General features: G+C 34.2%; 1 protein-coding gene across 1 annotated transcript in view; it reads left to right on the forward strand.

The window, feature by feature from the left end:
- The window catches only part of trabd2a (TraB domain containing 2A), a 69,224-nt gene extending 62,171 nt beyond the window's left edge, over nt 1–7,053 (forward strand). The window contains exons 6-7 of the mRNA XM_015398131.1: nt 2,865–3,137; nt 5,723–7,053. Of these exons, the coding sequence (XP_015253617.1) occupies nt 2,865–3,137; nt 5,723–5,927 (478 nt within the window). The 3' untranslated portion in view covers nt 5,928–7,053. The remainder of the gene's footprint in view (nt 1–2,864; nt 3,138–5,722) is intronic.
- Nucleotides 7,054–15,011: the final 7,958 nt, after the last annotated feature.

Below are 15,011 nucleotides of genomic sequence, written 5' to 3' on the forward strand. Positions count from 1 at the left end.
TTGCTTAAATTACACAAAACTAACGAGTCTATTTTAAAAATGTATGGAGTAGAAGTCAAAAGTTGAGCAAAAATAAAAAAATCTGTAAAAAGTTTAAAAAACGAATGACTCCAGTAAAGTACATAGCCAGTATTTCTACTTACTGTAGATAATAAGTAGAAACCTTGGATTATGAAACATTTTTTGTTCATAATATGCGTACTACTTTCAGTTGATCACAATCCTGGATCATTTTAAGCATAGTTTACAGTGAGGCAAGCAGTTTCGTAGTATGTGTAGAATACTGGTTAAAAAGAGTGGATATCATCAAGTATAAAAGTTATCTACAAAGAATTAGGTCACAATGTTTTGTCAGGGCAGGGATTTAGAACTGAGACAACACAGCAGACTACAAATTAATCTTTAGATACAGATGCATAGATCAACCCCCCGAACCCCCCAACACAAGATCCTCATGAAGTGAAATGACTTTCATAGCATTTCAGTCATTTTTAACATTTTCTACACCCTAATCATTACCAAAGCATACTTAAACCTATCCTCACCCTAAGCTAAATTTACACCTCAGTCTTACACCTAACAGCTTCTTCACACTGAATGTACGGCTGTGGTACAGCTGGGATGCGGTTGCTGCAAGGAACCCAAACCTCATTAAAATCCATGTGTATGCTCACTTCAGCCCCGGTCCAGTGTGGGTGTGGTTACTGAGGCCTAATGAATCAGCAAAGCGAGTTCACAAGAAGGATGTTTGGCCACAAACCACAGTGGTTTCTGCCTAAAGCTCCTGAATGTCACAAGTCAAACAGGAAAAGTCAAGCACCAGACAGAACAACGTCCCGTTGAACTTCAGAATAATCCACCTAACTACTTGAAAAGAGAAAACAAAAACCGAAAACAGAAACAGAGGGCCTATTGGAAGATGAAAATGGATATTTATACACAGATAGCAAGCTCTGCCCAACAACTTAGTAATGAGTATGAATGCAGCCAGAGTCCTAGCAGGAGCAGCCTAAATGTCCCCAATTTGAGGTCGATAGGGAATTGGTCCTCTGATCCTGAAACAGGAGGACACACACACTCACATTCGGTTCTTCTACCTTGACAAGGACAAAGAATTGCTTTCCATTTATTGACTTTCACTCTATAGATCTATGTGGCCTAATCCTGACCCTAACCGTTACCTTGATAATCACCAGTACATAACTAAAGAGCAGATTTCTACTCCCATCTTCCAGTGTGTGGATTGGTAAGAGGGACGGAAATTGCTTGGTGGAACATCAGGACTCCTCCGATTGTAAATTCTGCAAGTTGGGGTTATTATTATTATTATTTCCCATCTGACGTAAATGTTGAAGTGAAATTGGCTTGTGCGTGGTGTGATGCGTCTGACATGTGGCTAGAGAGAACACACTATAGAACTACTCATTTTTTTTTGTAACCTTTATGTGTGGCGTCTAATACATTTGGAGATCTCAATTCACAACTTAGTCCTAAACTTAACCTAAAAACTGATCTTTTCCTTACGGGTACTGCACTTTTGTCTCAGTAAGTAGGAGTGGGTTGCAACAATACAGTATATGTCAGAAAAAGGGTCTTTATACTATAACAAATGTAATTGTTATGGTGTTTATAAGCACACTCAGTTTACTTAGTATGCAGAAAGTACTTTATCTCTCGGAGATTATACCCTGCACAGATGGTCCTATTATTCCTGTTTATTGGGACCACCACTACATGCATGCTTTTACTGGATTATTTTGCAAGATCATTTCAGGGCTTCTTTACAAACCTATAAATTGGGTTCTGACTTCAGTGGTATACTCCTCATCATTTTCTACAAATACAATCCTGACACATATGTAATATATTTTACTGGCTCATTTTACTAAGTGAAACACATTTTATAGAATAATGACATACAGATTTATTTTTTACTCCCTATTTGTTCATTAGTTGATTAGTTTTCCACTTGGAGCTAATAAAATAAAAAAGGTCAGCATTTAATTACTTAAAATATTTCACAACAGACCAATAAAAAAGTTTTAATACAGAAACATGGGTTAAATAAAAAGTATGTGCCATCCAGGCCTAAAGGTTGCGGTTTCCTAAATGTATCTTTAATCTGACAACAAGTCTTAGTGGACATGAAATACTGCTTCTTTTATAGGTGATTGTGTTAATCTAAAAAGAATACATGGAAGTGTAAAGAGAGGAAATGCAAGTTAGAAATCATTGAGTTCATTGCAACATACAGTAGTTAAAAGTGATTGACAAGGCATATTATTTAAACCTACAGTTTTCAATTCTGCATTTTAAATTTAGGGATTTCTTTGATAATTCCATTTTTAAATTTCAATTTGTTTTTCAGATTTTGTGACGTGATCCCCAAATAGTTAATGTGTTTTCTCTCAAAATTTACCTGGAGCAATTCTTCTTGTCGCCCGTCTTCAGTGGCCTATCCCGATTTCCCTTTAGCTTTATTTGGTCTCGGCTGACTAAAATGTAAGAACAGAAACACTGCCTTCTAGGATGGGTGTGCCATTTTTTCAATAGTTCACAAATTCCCAGGAGGAAGGAGATTATGTCACAGAAATGTCATAGAGTATCTGCAGCATCTAACTAATTCTCAGCATCTGTATCTTTAAGAGACATGACCCTAAATGTATAAATGTAGGAATTTTTAACAAAATGTCTGGAATAGAAAAAATAACTGAAAGCAAACATAAAAAAAAAAAAAAATAGAAAAAAAGCTTAACTGTCAAACAATGCTTAGATGTTTAATGTTGATCCTTTTTGTATGATATTCAAAAAACATTTTGCTTTCATATTCTTCAATCTATTATCTTGTGTTTTTTGACATTTAGGAAATCATTATTAAAAGCTGCTTCCCCAGCACTGGAGGATCACCATGATGATTTCACTCTACTGGAACCTTTTCTTCATGAACTCCCCCACAAAGAGGGGGACCATGGGCTTCCCCTGGAGGAGGATCCATTACCCCACATGCTCCTTCCTGCAGACAGCCTGGATCTCCTACAGAAAGCAGAAAGGAAAATGCTGAAGAAAAAGAGGCGGAACAAGCAAAAGAAACAACGGAATCGACATTTTAATGACCTCTGGGTCCGAATAGAAGAGAGGTAAAGAGACAGATGTACAAAAGACAAGAGAACGTTGGGGATTTATTTAAAGTGTTTGTTTCCAGGTTAAAAAAAATTATATATATTTTGTTTGTATTTTTAAACAATAATTAGTTAACTTTAAATTTGATGTAAAACAGTCAGATTTCTACATGACAGATCTATGCTCAAACAATATGCACAGTCATTGATGAGATGTAGATTGCAGTACTATAGATCTAATTTACACAGATTTTAATAGTATCAAAGCAGACCATTGTTCACATGAACAAGCCAGCAGCTTTTAGGTGTTAAGGTCTGACCAAACGAAAATGTTTTCCTTCCTTATCATCTTATTTTTCATTCATTATTACCTTCCTTCCTCTTGTGCCGTTTTTATCTCTCTCTCTCACTCTCTTCTCTCCCTTATTATTTTTTAAATATTTTTTCCATCATAGCTTGTGCTGTATCTATTTTTTTTGTTATTCCCCCCCTCTTGTTTAATTTAGACTTTGTGAAACTGAAACAAAGAAAAATCCACAGTAAATGTAAGCCTGAATGCCCTCTTTTTGAAAAATACACAAAGTTATTTAACCATCCTGTCCTAAAAAAAAAATATTTAAACCCAAAGTTAGAGACATTCAGGCACATTATGATTCTAAGTATACTTTGGACCACAGTTGTATGATATTTATGATTATTACAATTAGAATCTCTATAAAAAAAGGAAGATGGAAACATTACTGTATTCGCTGTGGCTTAAGATTACGATTTGAAGAAGAAGGTGGGGAACTTCCTGATATGATGCTGAGGGCTCACAAAGCTTAAACGCCCAACAAACTGTCGAGATATCAAATCACCATCCTTTTCATTTAGTGACAGAAAACAAACATTAGATCCACACTTCTGTTTCTGGTATCAGTGTCTTCAAGATAAAAATAGCAACTTGACAGTTAAATCTGACTTGGCTCTCAACTTAGCTCTAGGCAGGGACTTACAGGAGAACAAAACAAGCTCATCTTTTTGAAAAAACAAAACAAAAAACGAGCTACTTCCCATGAGAAAGAACTTCTGTATGTTTTGTGACAGCAAGAGTTTGCTTTCATGCTAGTTGTCAAACAGGGTAGGACTTCCATATCCTGCAGTCATTTATCAGTAGGAGCTGTTTGTTCCAAGTTTCTGTTTTCTGTCTTTTGTCATAAGGTCAACCAATACAGTAAATGGCCCTAACAAACCATTAAGGGTTTCCAGTTTCATCCGACCTACTCAAACTGTGTGAGTGGAATAGGACAACCTAAAGAGCATACTGTACGAATGTATGCATAGGATTAAAATGTTAAATAAAATGTTCTTTACATTATGGCTGTAGAATTTTTTTCTCTCTTTATGCAAGTACTAGAATTTTAAACAGAAAAGGAAGCCGTCTGTTTGCTCATGCATGCTACAACGCTCACTCATTTACATGTCTGTAGTTTTTATGTCTCAAAAGGAAACATGGTCAGAGTAGACAGGGTTGTCCTCTACAAAGGCACAACCTCTGATGGAGCCGTTGCAGGACATGGTGTGAAATGCCAAACCTGGTTGCTTTAGTCTTCAGACAGTAGCTTTATAAAGCCAAGTACTGCTGAAAGAACAAATGTGATATTGAATAATGTAATACAATAGTGATTCATTTATAAAATTATAGTTCTTGGGCCTTTTAAAAATGCACAAGACCAATTTAAACCAATTCTGTGTATTAATATATTAATAGAACAGAATAGAATTCAACTTTATTGTCTTACACTGTCACAAGTACAAAGCAAAGAAAATTACTCTCTGCATTTAACCCATACCTTTGGGGAGCAGTGTGCTGCCATTCCTGGGGAGCAGTCGTTTATTCTGAATGTGTGAATAGTTATGAAATGTTTGGGGGTTAATTTTAATTGACAGAACTTTGTTTTCATTGTATCAAAAAGGCTTCTTTCCTCAGATTATAGTCACACAATCAGGAGTTTTCCAAAGCAGTTCTGAGCATATTTTTAAAAAGAAAAAAAAAATAGGATCCCCACTTCTCTTCCTGATTTTCCCCTTCATCCCCAGTTATAGCTACAACGTTTGCTAACATTTAGGAAAATAATCCCCCTAAATAACCAAATCCTTTTATTCTAGGTTATTGAGTTTAATATATAATTCTACCAGTTACCAATTAACTACAGGTAAACTTCTCAATTTAGAGAAAATGTGTTAAAAATATAAAAAAGTGATCTATGTGTCAGTATTGTTTTTTTTAATAGATATACTGTAGGTAATTTCAATGATCCTCACTGAGCTCAGACAGAAAAGTTTGATGTGATTTATGTTTAAAACATTATTTTTTGTCTGAATGCATATATATGTATCTGTCTATATCTAAATTAAACAGAAACTATCACATATCAAAGAGGCACAGTCAGTGGGTATAAGTTAAGATCTTGTCTGCAGATATTCAGAAATCCTCTTTGTTACATGAAAACCTAATTAATTTTTTCCCCCCAGGAATTAATTTCTTGTTAAGCAGTTGTTGATGTCATAAAGGATTAAAGCATATATCTAATTGATGTTTTTGTTGTTACTCCATCTTGCAGTTCTATGGTGCAGTCCCCGCCTCCTCCCTTGGTTCGAATCATCAATGGTTACATCACAGTGGAGCCACCAAACAGAATCTACAGCACTCATGACTACCATCATCTACCGTCTTCCTCACCTTTCCCCTCCCTTCCATACGTCAGGATTATTTTGATTTCCACAGTTATAGCTTTGATAATTCAGAAAGACTCTGCAGTCCTCTAGCAGGAAATTGTTAATTCATTTAGCACAAAAGCATTTAAGAGTTTGAACTCAATTTAATATAAGGTCTGATTAAAACCGTGAGGGTTGACTTCAATAAGCTGACGGACATGTTAAATGAGCATTACATGTAGCTGTTTGGCTGTTTTAAAAATACATTGTAAGAACTGAAATTAAAAACATTTTTTGTGTTTTTTGTAACAAACAGATTCTTATAATTTTATTTTATTTTAGAGCTATAAGACTGCACAGAAAAGTAAAAGAAAAAGCAACTGAAAGAAAAGGGATCCAAACTAATTCTCTTAGCAATACCATTTGTTTGTTATCCTACCAATCTTTTCAATTCCTGCAACAGACATACAATTTTCTGAACATAAAATATCATTTATAAACACTACTTGAACCATTTCTCTTTAGCAGGGTTTGCTGAGTATACATGTCCATGTGTGCCTGCTCATATAAGAGTGTTTGTCAGCGACTATAGGCCTAATGAACACAACCAGAAATCTTCACAATTTAATTTATTCAACATTTACAAAAATATGCTTCACATTATATTACTTGACGAAATTGTACATAATTATTTTAAATACTTTAGAATTATTTTAGAGTTATCAAAATAAAAAAAATATCAAAAGCATTTTGGTTATTTTTAAGTTAAGATTTAATCCATAGATGTGTGGTATATTTTTTAAAGGACATCAGGAACTAACCACCACAGCCTGTGTCATGTTTTACACTAAAATGAAAGTTGTGATATTGACATATGATTGTATTGTATAATATCAGTGTTATTACCTGCTTTGAATTATGTGTTTGTTGAAAGAGTTCATGACCATGCATTTTTGTTTTCATTAGGTTTAAATTATTCAACTATACTAGCTTTCCTGTTAAGCATCAGGTACACTTTTTATGATTTTTTTATAAATGTTTTTGCTACAACAGTACCCAAATGTTTTTTTTTTAATGTTTAAAGATAATGATAATATTGCATTTATAATGAAACTGTCTACACATGTAGAACATGTACAGGGTAGTATTTAGGGTAATACTATTTCATATATGGAATGAGTCAATTGTAATAGTTTATACAATAAAATATTTATTTAGACTTTTTTTTTGTTTGATGCCAATTTACTGTAATAAAAATTTGTGAAAAATCACTATTGTTATTTCTTTAACATACAACAGACTTAGAGTTCCATGCTCCTTAAATGATCTTGTGTGGTATAGGACCCAGATTTAGACTGGAATAGTTTTTTTTGGAAAGCATTAATTAAATTATCGTTAATATATGCTAAAATAAAATAAAGTTAACAAGGAATATCATACCAATTTTATTTATTAAGCACTTTAAACATTGACAGGACCAAAGAACACACACAATCACAATCATTAAATATGATTCAATTATAAAATAGAGAAGATTGAATATAAAATACATATTACAAAACGGACGCAATAAAACAAACTGAAACCTCTTAGATTGTGTCAAAAGCCAAAGAACAAAGATGGACTGTTCTCCCTGCTGCCCTCTAGTAAGAGGCTTTGCAGCATCCACTGCAGCATCAGGAGGTTCTGTAACAGCTTTTCCCTCACTGCCATCAGACTGCTGAACTCTTGAAAAATTCAAGTCACAAATCGAGACTCTGCATCACACTGATAACGCCCAACCAAATAGAACTCAACTTAACTTAAAAAGGTTTTTCTACTGTATTTTTGCACCATATATATTTGTTTTTGCACTACTCTGAACTTCCACATCAATAGCTCTTGTGCCATGTTTTTTGTTTCCCACACTGTTTACTGTACATTCGATCACTGGTGCGCTTTATGAAATGGAAATGTTAATTTCACTGCTAAGCTGCTGCTCACTACCTGTTTGACAGCTGTACATAACGAAATTTCATTTTGTATACACAAAATGACAATAATAGTTGTCTAAGTTAAAAACAGTGAGTGAAGAGGCCTGTCTTATGTCCAAAAGAAGGACTTCCATAGCTTGGTGGCTGGCACAGAGATTGCACTTGTCTTTTGGACCTTAAAAAGCAACTGATCAGCTGACCTGAGGGAATAGGAGGGTGTGTAAGAATGTAATAGCTCAGACAGATAGAGAGGGACTATTCATTAAAAGCTTTAAAAACAAATAAAAGGATTTTAAAATGAATCCTAAAATTTACTGGCAACCAGTGTAAGGAAGCTAAATAATCAAGGAAATGTGGTTAATTTTCACGTACTTGTTAAAAGACATGCAGTAGTATTTTGTACCCTCTGAAGCTGGGAAATATATAAATAATTGACTCCTATATAAAGTTCATTACAGTAAGGAATCGGAAAAAGATCTAAGTGGACAAATTATTAAGACACGTGGAGCTCTACAAGGATCTAAAGATGACTGATGAGAAAACTATTAAAACTACTACCATTAACTGGAATAGAAGTAGAAATACGGCCTTTAGGAAACTCAGACATCTGAGGATGGCTGTTTGAGGAAAAAACACATCGAGCAACACAGGGATCTAGTGAAAACGAAAGCAGCAAGTAAAAACATACAATAACAACCTTTTTAAAAAGTAATCACCTCAGATGATCTCCAAAGGATGTCTCAGAACATCCTCAAAGGTCCATAAAGCATAAACAAAACCAGGTAGGCGGCAAAGAATCTACAAAGAGTCTTTGGAGAGCAGCCTGTACGTAACTGGTCTCTCAACTTTGGCAGTGTTAAAAATAAACTTTTTTAAGTCCAGCATTGACATTCAACCTCATCAACATGAAAGTGTGCCATGATTAAAGTGCAAAACAGTAAGTGGGCGTAAAAGATCCCTGCTATTTCTTTGGCATGTTTGTTTTGTTCTCATGTTCGTTTATGAAAACTGCTATTAGAAGTTTTTTAATCCAACTCTTGTGTAACAACAGCTGCTATGTTGGTTAATGCAGACAAACAGGAAAGTGAGGCAATAAGAGACCCTTTAGAAGTAAAGGAAATGAGTGTTAATAGATTTGTTCTGTCAACAGGAAATGATAGCTAATTGACTATTTACCCTGTGCTTTCATTTAAGGTGGGGCAAGGTCTTGGTGTGCTCATGTACGTGTGCAGGATAATAGGCGAAATAAGAGATAAAGCTGTTTATTTCTTGAATAACATCATTGAAAGTTCAGCTGTTTTCATAACAGAGGAAAACGTTACAATGTTTCTATTGCAAATAGTTAATGTAAATGAAAGTATTTGACAAACCGAATAGCCTCTAGACAATCACAGACGATTACATTTGATATTGATCAAAGTTTGATTTCCCCTTCAGGAATGACCTCCGCTGATTGCTGACATTTTGATTTAATAGGTATAGCTTTTCATATTTTCTTTTAGCTTCAACAAACTTGATTCCAGACATTTGCCACAAAAATAACATCCTTTTTAAAGGGTAAAAACTACATTTCTCCTGTATTTCATTTACATTGCTAAATCAGTCTTACAGCTCAAAAACATTGATGTTGAAGACAGATTGCAATTCTAAATGACGGTAATGATCTGCTAAATGTAACTCAAACCTTTTTTAAAACAACAAACCATGTAAGTCACTCAGTCAGTCAGTCCATAAAAGAGCAAACAAACAATGTCCAGGTCACTCACCTAATTGCCTCCTGTGGAGTGCTCTTGCTGACAGATGTTATAGCTCATTTAACATTTGAAACACAGCTTGAAGAACAGCGGGACTGTCAGAAGTTAACCACAAAAGTTACCTGCAGTACAAAAAAAATGAAAAAAGTCCTTTTAAAACCTAAACCTTGGTCTTACTTTCAGACCAAATGATTAGTCATCATCAGCAGACTGCTCCATTCACTGGTTTAGCATAAATCTATTTCTGTGATAAAATATAATCAGAAAGTTGGGTCTTGCAAAAACACACTACATTGGACTGGAGGTTGGGTGGCCAAGAGAACCAGGAGAAATGAAAAGCAGATGTCCTTGCAGACTTCTGTTTCCTGTAAAACAGGAAACTATAGACAAAAATAAAAATGTGCCATCCACCCTGCTCATAAGAACCACCAGTCTACCTGTACTGTTTAGACTTTAACCATTGTTTTACGTAGATTGATCTCAGGAAAAAATAGAAGGCCAATATTGCAGTTCTGAAACCGAAACTGAAATGGTCACTAATATGGCCTGAGATCAGACATTAGTTTTTACTTAAAAAAATAACCTAAAAAATGTGCCAACAGCAAAGCTTGTTTGCTTGAAAACTAGCTTGCTTCATGTGATCATGGAGTATTTGAGTTAATCCCAACAATTTCCAACAATTGTTGTTCATAGAATATAACTTTCAAGTTTATTAATAACTAAGAACCTGCTTACTCATTTAGTTGCTGTTACTGCTTATAATCTTGTTCATTTATACTTTTCTAAAGGCTAAATACTGACAAACTATGGGGTGAATGGGATTCATTTTATGTGTGTGGTTAAAAGAACAAAATCAATGGCCTAATACGTTTTTTTTTTTTCTATTGTCCTGGTTCATGACTCTATTCCTTTAAAATCTTGTCTTTAAATGTTCAAAGCAGTTCTGTTTTTGTGTGGCCACAACAAAAAGAACATGGAAATAACTTCTGCAACCATGATACCTTTCCCGGAGATCCTAATTTGATATTTACCTAGCCTTTTTCTCTGAGCAAAAAAAAATAATAAACCCCAAAAAATTCTTACCCAATACAAATGTCATTCATGCATGGATGAAAAGTCTATTTTTCAGTTCTGTTGAGGTTTCAGAACAAACCCATTTTTTGTTTCTCAAGGCCTCTCAAGGCTGGTCTGCCTTTGATTGTCAGTTTATAAACAAATGAGCCGTTTTTCTGCTGGCACAGCATCATGGGGTGTCACTCAGTTTCAGCTAGGGTCAATGGATCCCATTCACAAGGAGGATTTGTTTTTCTGAGTAGTGCTATAAAGAGAAGAAAGCCTATGCTGCAAGCTTAAAGTTAAAGTCAAGAAACACACAATAATACACTATTTTAGATACAGTGTTTGCTTATAAAATGTCATACCAGAGGTGTGCCTCCATGTTTTTAACATATGCCAACCAAATCCAACAAATATTGTTGAATAATCTAAATGTTTTATTTAAAGTTTTACTCTCTATGTAATCCACCCTTCCCTCAAAGGCTCTTAAAAGTAACTTCAAGAATGTTTAAACAGATTCTTTGCACAGAGGATAAAAAAGCTGTAGCCAGAAAATAATTATTGCAGAATAATTTCATTTCAATCAGCTTAATTAGGAAAAACAAAAAAGTTTTCGAGAACTGCTTGGAAAAAAACGCATACTACTTCGATATGCATATTTTAAAAACTTACATTTATCAAAAATATCAATCAAACAAACACATGGGTTACCAAGGTAACCCATCATCAGGGACTCCTTAAATCACAACTGCTCCCCTCTGGGAAGTGTTTCAGGGCAATAAGTACCAAAACAAACTAAAAAACTGCTTTTTTCCAAGAGCTGATGCTGCCCTGAACGCCTCACATACATTGTAACTACCAACAGTCACATTAACAGTCATTACATGCGGTGCAATTTTTACAATAAGTACAATATTCTTATGTGCAACACTTTGTGTAAATATGTTTTTCCTCTGTAACTGCAGTTCTTTTATAACTTTTTAAAATAATAACTATTTTCTTTTTATTGCTCTATTTGCCTGCAATCTTTTGTTTTATATTGTTTTGAAGTGCTAGAAAATTCGTTGTACCCTTGACGAAAACTTACAAATAAATGAATTCAGTTTACAAGCACTAGTCAAACTGTGTGCAATGCTGCCCTCTGCCTGCAGGTAGAGGAACTGTCATTCACCCAAGTCAGTCACTACTCTTGCAATAATGACTTTCATGGCACTAAAGTCTTTGGGTAACTTTCCAAGGTTAGTTAATACGAAGCAAAAATGTGTTTTTGAGATGCTGGTTTGTTATATTTATGTGTATCACATAACACAAGAAGCATGGTACTGATTTTTGGGAATGGAGCTTCGTTATGAACTGTTAAAAAGGCCTAGAAGCCATGAACACATGTTTTAGAATATTCACTTCAATAAATCTATGACAAAACACACTTAATTGTCTCCACATATTCAATACCTAAAGATAATACAATAAGACTGTCATTAGGATTGAATTCAGGGTTTTGCAAGTGCTTCGGTAAGATACAGTTGGTTCTCTGTGACTTGTTACCGGTACCTAAGAGGAGATGACACAAAACACAAATCCACCTTAAAAGGCCTGTCGTTTATGACCTCCACATTTTCCTGGTTTTCTCCAGTTCAGCTTAATTAAGGAAAAACATTAATAAAAAATGGGTTGAGGAAGAATAATATTATTATTGTAATAAAACAGCCTCCCGACTAACAAGGCAACAAGAAGAATAATCGTCATGACAAAAAAAAAACAACAAAAGATACTACCACAACAAGAGCAGCACGACGACGACCACAATAGTCCACCGCATGAAAGAAGAAAAAAAACAGCATTATTATTATGAAGGAAGGAGTAAAAAAGATAAGAACAACACAACAAAAAAAAAACAACAAAAAAAAAAAAACAAAAAAAAAAGGAGAAAAGATGCAAGAAAGAGGAGATAAAAGGGAGATAATGATAAAAAGAAAAAACTTCAGTCTGCTATAATATAGCAGCTATATCACCTGCAAAGAGATGTAAAAAGAACAGCAAACCAACGGACATGGTACAAGATATACAATAAAGTAACACCTTGATACTATCGCTGAAGTATAAGTAGTATAATTTAATCTGACATGTATCCTGTGTTAGCTGAAGATAAGAATATGGGCTTTCTGCATGGTTCTGTAAGAATAATTTCTTATACGCAAATCAATATGATACAACTCTTTTTATGTAGTTTTTTTAACATCTGATTGGGACCAGTCATTCCAAGCCTACTTTAAAGATGTAATATTTCATCTCTTATACAGATTTTCCACCTTAAGCTTGTCAATAACATTAAATCAAAAAGTAAAACAACATTTTTGGGTACATTTTTTGGCTTTCGCAAGCCCCTAAATATGAATTCTGTGATTATTCTCCATCGAACAGCTAACAGTGTTAACAGTCCCTGTCAATGATCACTAAAAATGTAAACAATCGAATGCTAAAATCCACAAATGGGCATTACTCTCTACAAAAGTGTAAAAAGAACATTTGTTATTTTTGATTAAATACATGTAACTTATTGAAAAAGTTATTCCTTTTTTTAAGGTGTAAGAAAATCTTTTTTGCGGTCAATGTACTCTTTGGGGGGGGAAAAAATACTTTCTACAAAGACATACATAAGACATGAATTGTCCTAGCCTCCTTTTAGCCTCATATCTGTCTTCTGTGCTCTCTCTTATTGACTCATTTTGCTCCTGCTATCATTAAATGCAGTTACATAGCATGTCCCATAAACACCAATGCAGGGGTAAACTATTCCCCTCCTGATTCTTATACCTGTCATCCTCCAATGCACGGATGGCAAAGCGGTATTGTAAAATGATAACTATTAAAATGCCATTAGAAGAGGCAAGGAATGATGTTGTCCCTGGCAGGAGTTTATTAGAGAGTAAAAGTAAGCTCCCACATGTGGAACAGCTCATTAACCTTGTGGTTATTTACACCCATGTGACTTCGAGGCAAGGACAAAGATTACGGCCTTCCTCTTCTTAATAGCACCTGAGCTAATAAGAGTTTTTCTCCATTTCATACTTGTGCTTTTAAAGTCATTTGTTCCACCTCTAATGACCTGCTAATTTTTGCAGAGAGGCTGTTTTTGCTTAAACTACAAATGAGAAATGTAAAAGGTCAGCTGGGATTCTGTAGATATGGATTATGTAGATTTTAGCAACCGTTTTCATTATAGTAATCTACATAGTGAAATTTTTTTTTAAATAAAAGCTAATTAAAGGTGGACCACAAACATCACAAAATAAGTTATAAGTACCAATGTTGCTTCATTCTATCCTTGACAAAACTGATCAAGATTTTCATCTGCAAAGTTGAAGTATCCCATTTTTAACATCAGGTGGAGTTTAAAACTGCTTGAAGAGTGTTAGCAAGTTCAAATTATTTTATTTTTTAATATGAAAATCATTAATACGCATGCTGGGTTCTTATTTCTACTTCGGATTGTTTTTCTTTTAAAGCTGATATATGATTTACCAGCTTGAGCAATCTTCAAATGCTGTGCATAATTTTGTGCTTATAAAACGTTATTTATTTTTACTATAATTAATTTAACACAATCCTTCAGTCACATAAACATTTCTGAAGAGGTGGCAAATTGTAATTTTGTTACCTCTGACCACTCATAATATTATGCACTAAAACTGAATTCGGGATCATTGTTCTTTGATGGGATACATTAAATAATGTAGTTGCCTAGATGTTGTGCAAATATTTTATTGTTCTTTACCTGAATATAACTGTCCAAATAAACTGTATTCAACTCCTTGCAATGTCATTCCAATTGTAAAAATAGGACACATCAGATGGTAGAAAATGCTACTTACCATACTAGTAGTTGGTATTAAACTGCTTTTCTTTAGCTTAATTCATTTATATATTTATTTTGTGCTGCCCTCCCTTAGGAAGTAAAGTTAATGATTATTGGGTATGCAGGATCTGGGAAGGACTGTTTAAGCAGGCAGGAGCAATATTTAGTTAGAGGCAGTAAGGAAGTTGAAAAACCCTGCTGAAATATTCTCTATACTCTAAGAACAACTTATGCTGGCATGGCTCCATGTGAAATCCTAGAATTAAATATATTTAAATGAGTTAAGGGTAATCCTTAAGTTTAATTCTCTGCAAAAGAAATTAAAATTTCTTTCTATGTTTTTTTTTTTAAAAAAACCTGTCATGATCTGCCATTCTGGACCTTTTGGTTCTGTTTAACTTTTATGTTTATCAAGATTTATATTATTTTTGAATTCATAATTTTACTCTTCCTTGTTATTTCTTTTAGGTATCTCTTTTCAGCATTTTTGATAGTATTTATTCCTTGGTCTAGTTTTGGTTGTAATTATTGGTGTTATTTCCCCTTAGCTTGATTT

This window comes from Cyprinodon variegatus, unplaced genomic scaffold, assembly GCF_000732505.1.
Source record: "Cyprinodon variegatus isolate N-32 unplaced genomic scaffold, C_variegatus-1.0 Scaffold29, whole genome shotgun sequence".
Taxonomy (NCBI): Eukaryota; Metazoa; Chordata; class Actinopteri; order Cyprinodontiformes; family Cyprinodontidae; genus Cyprinodon; species Cyprinodon variegatus.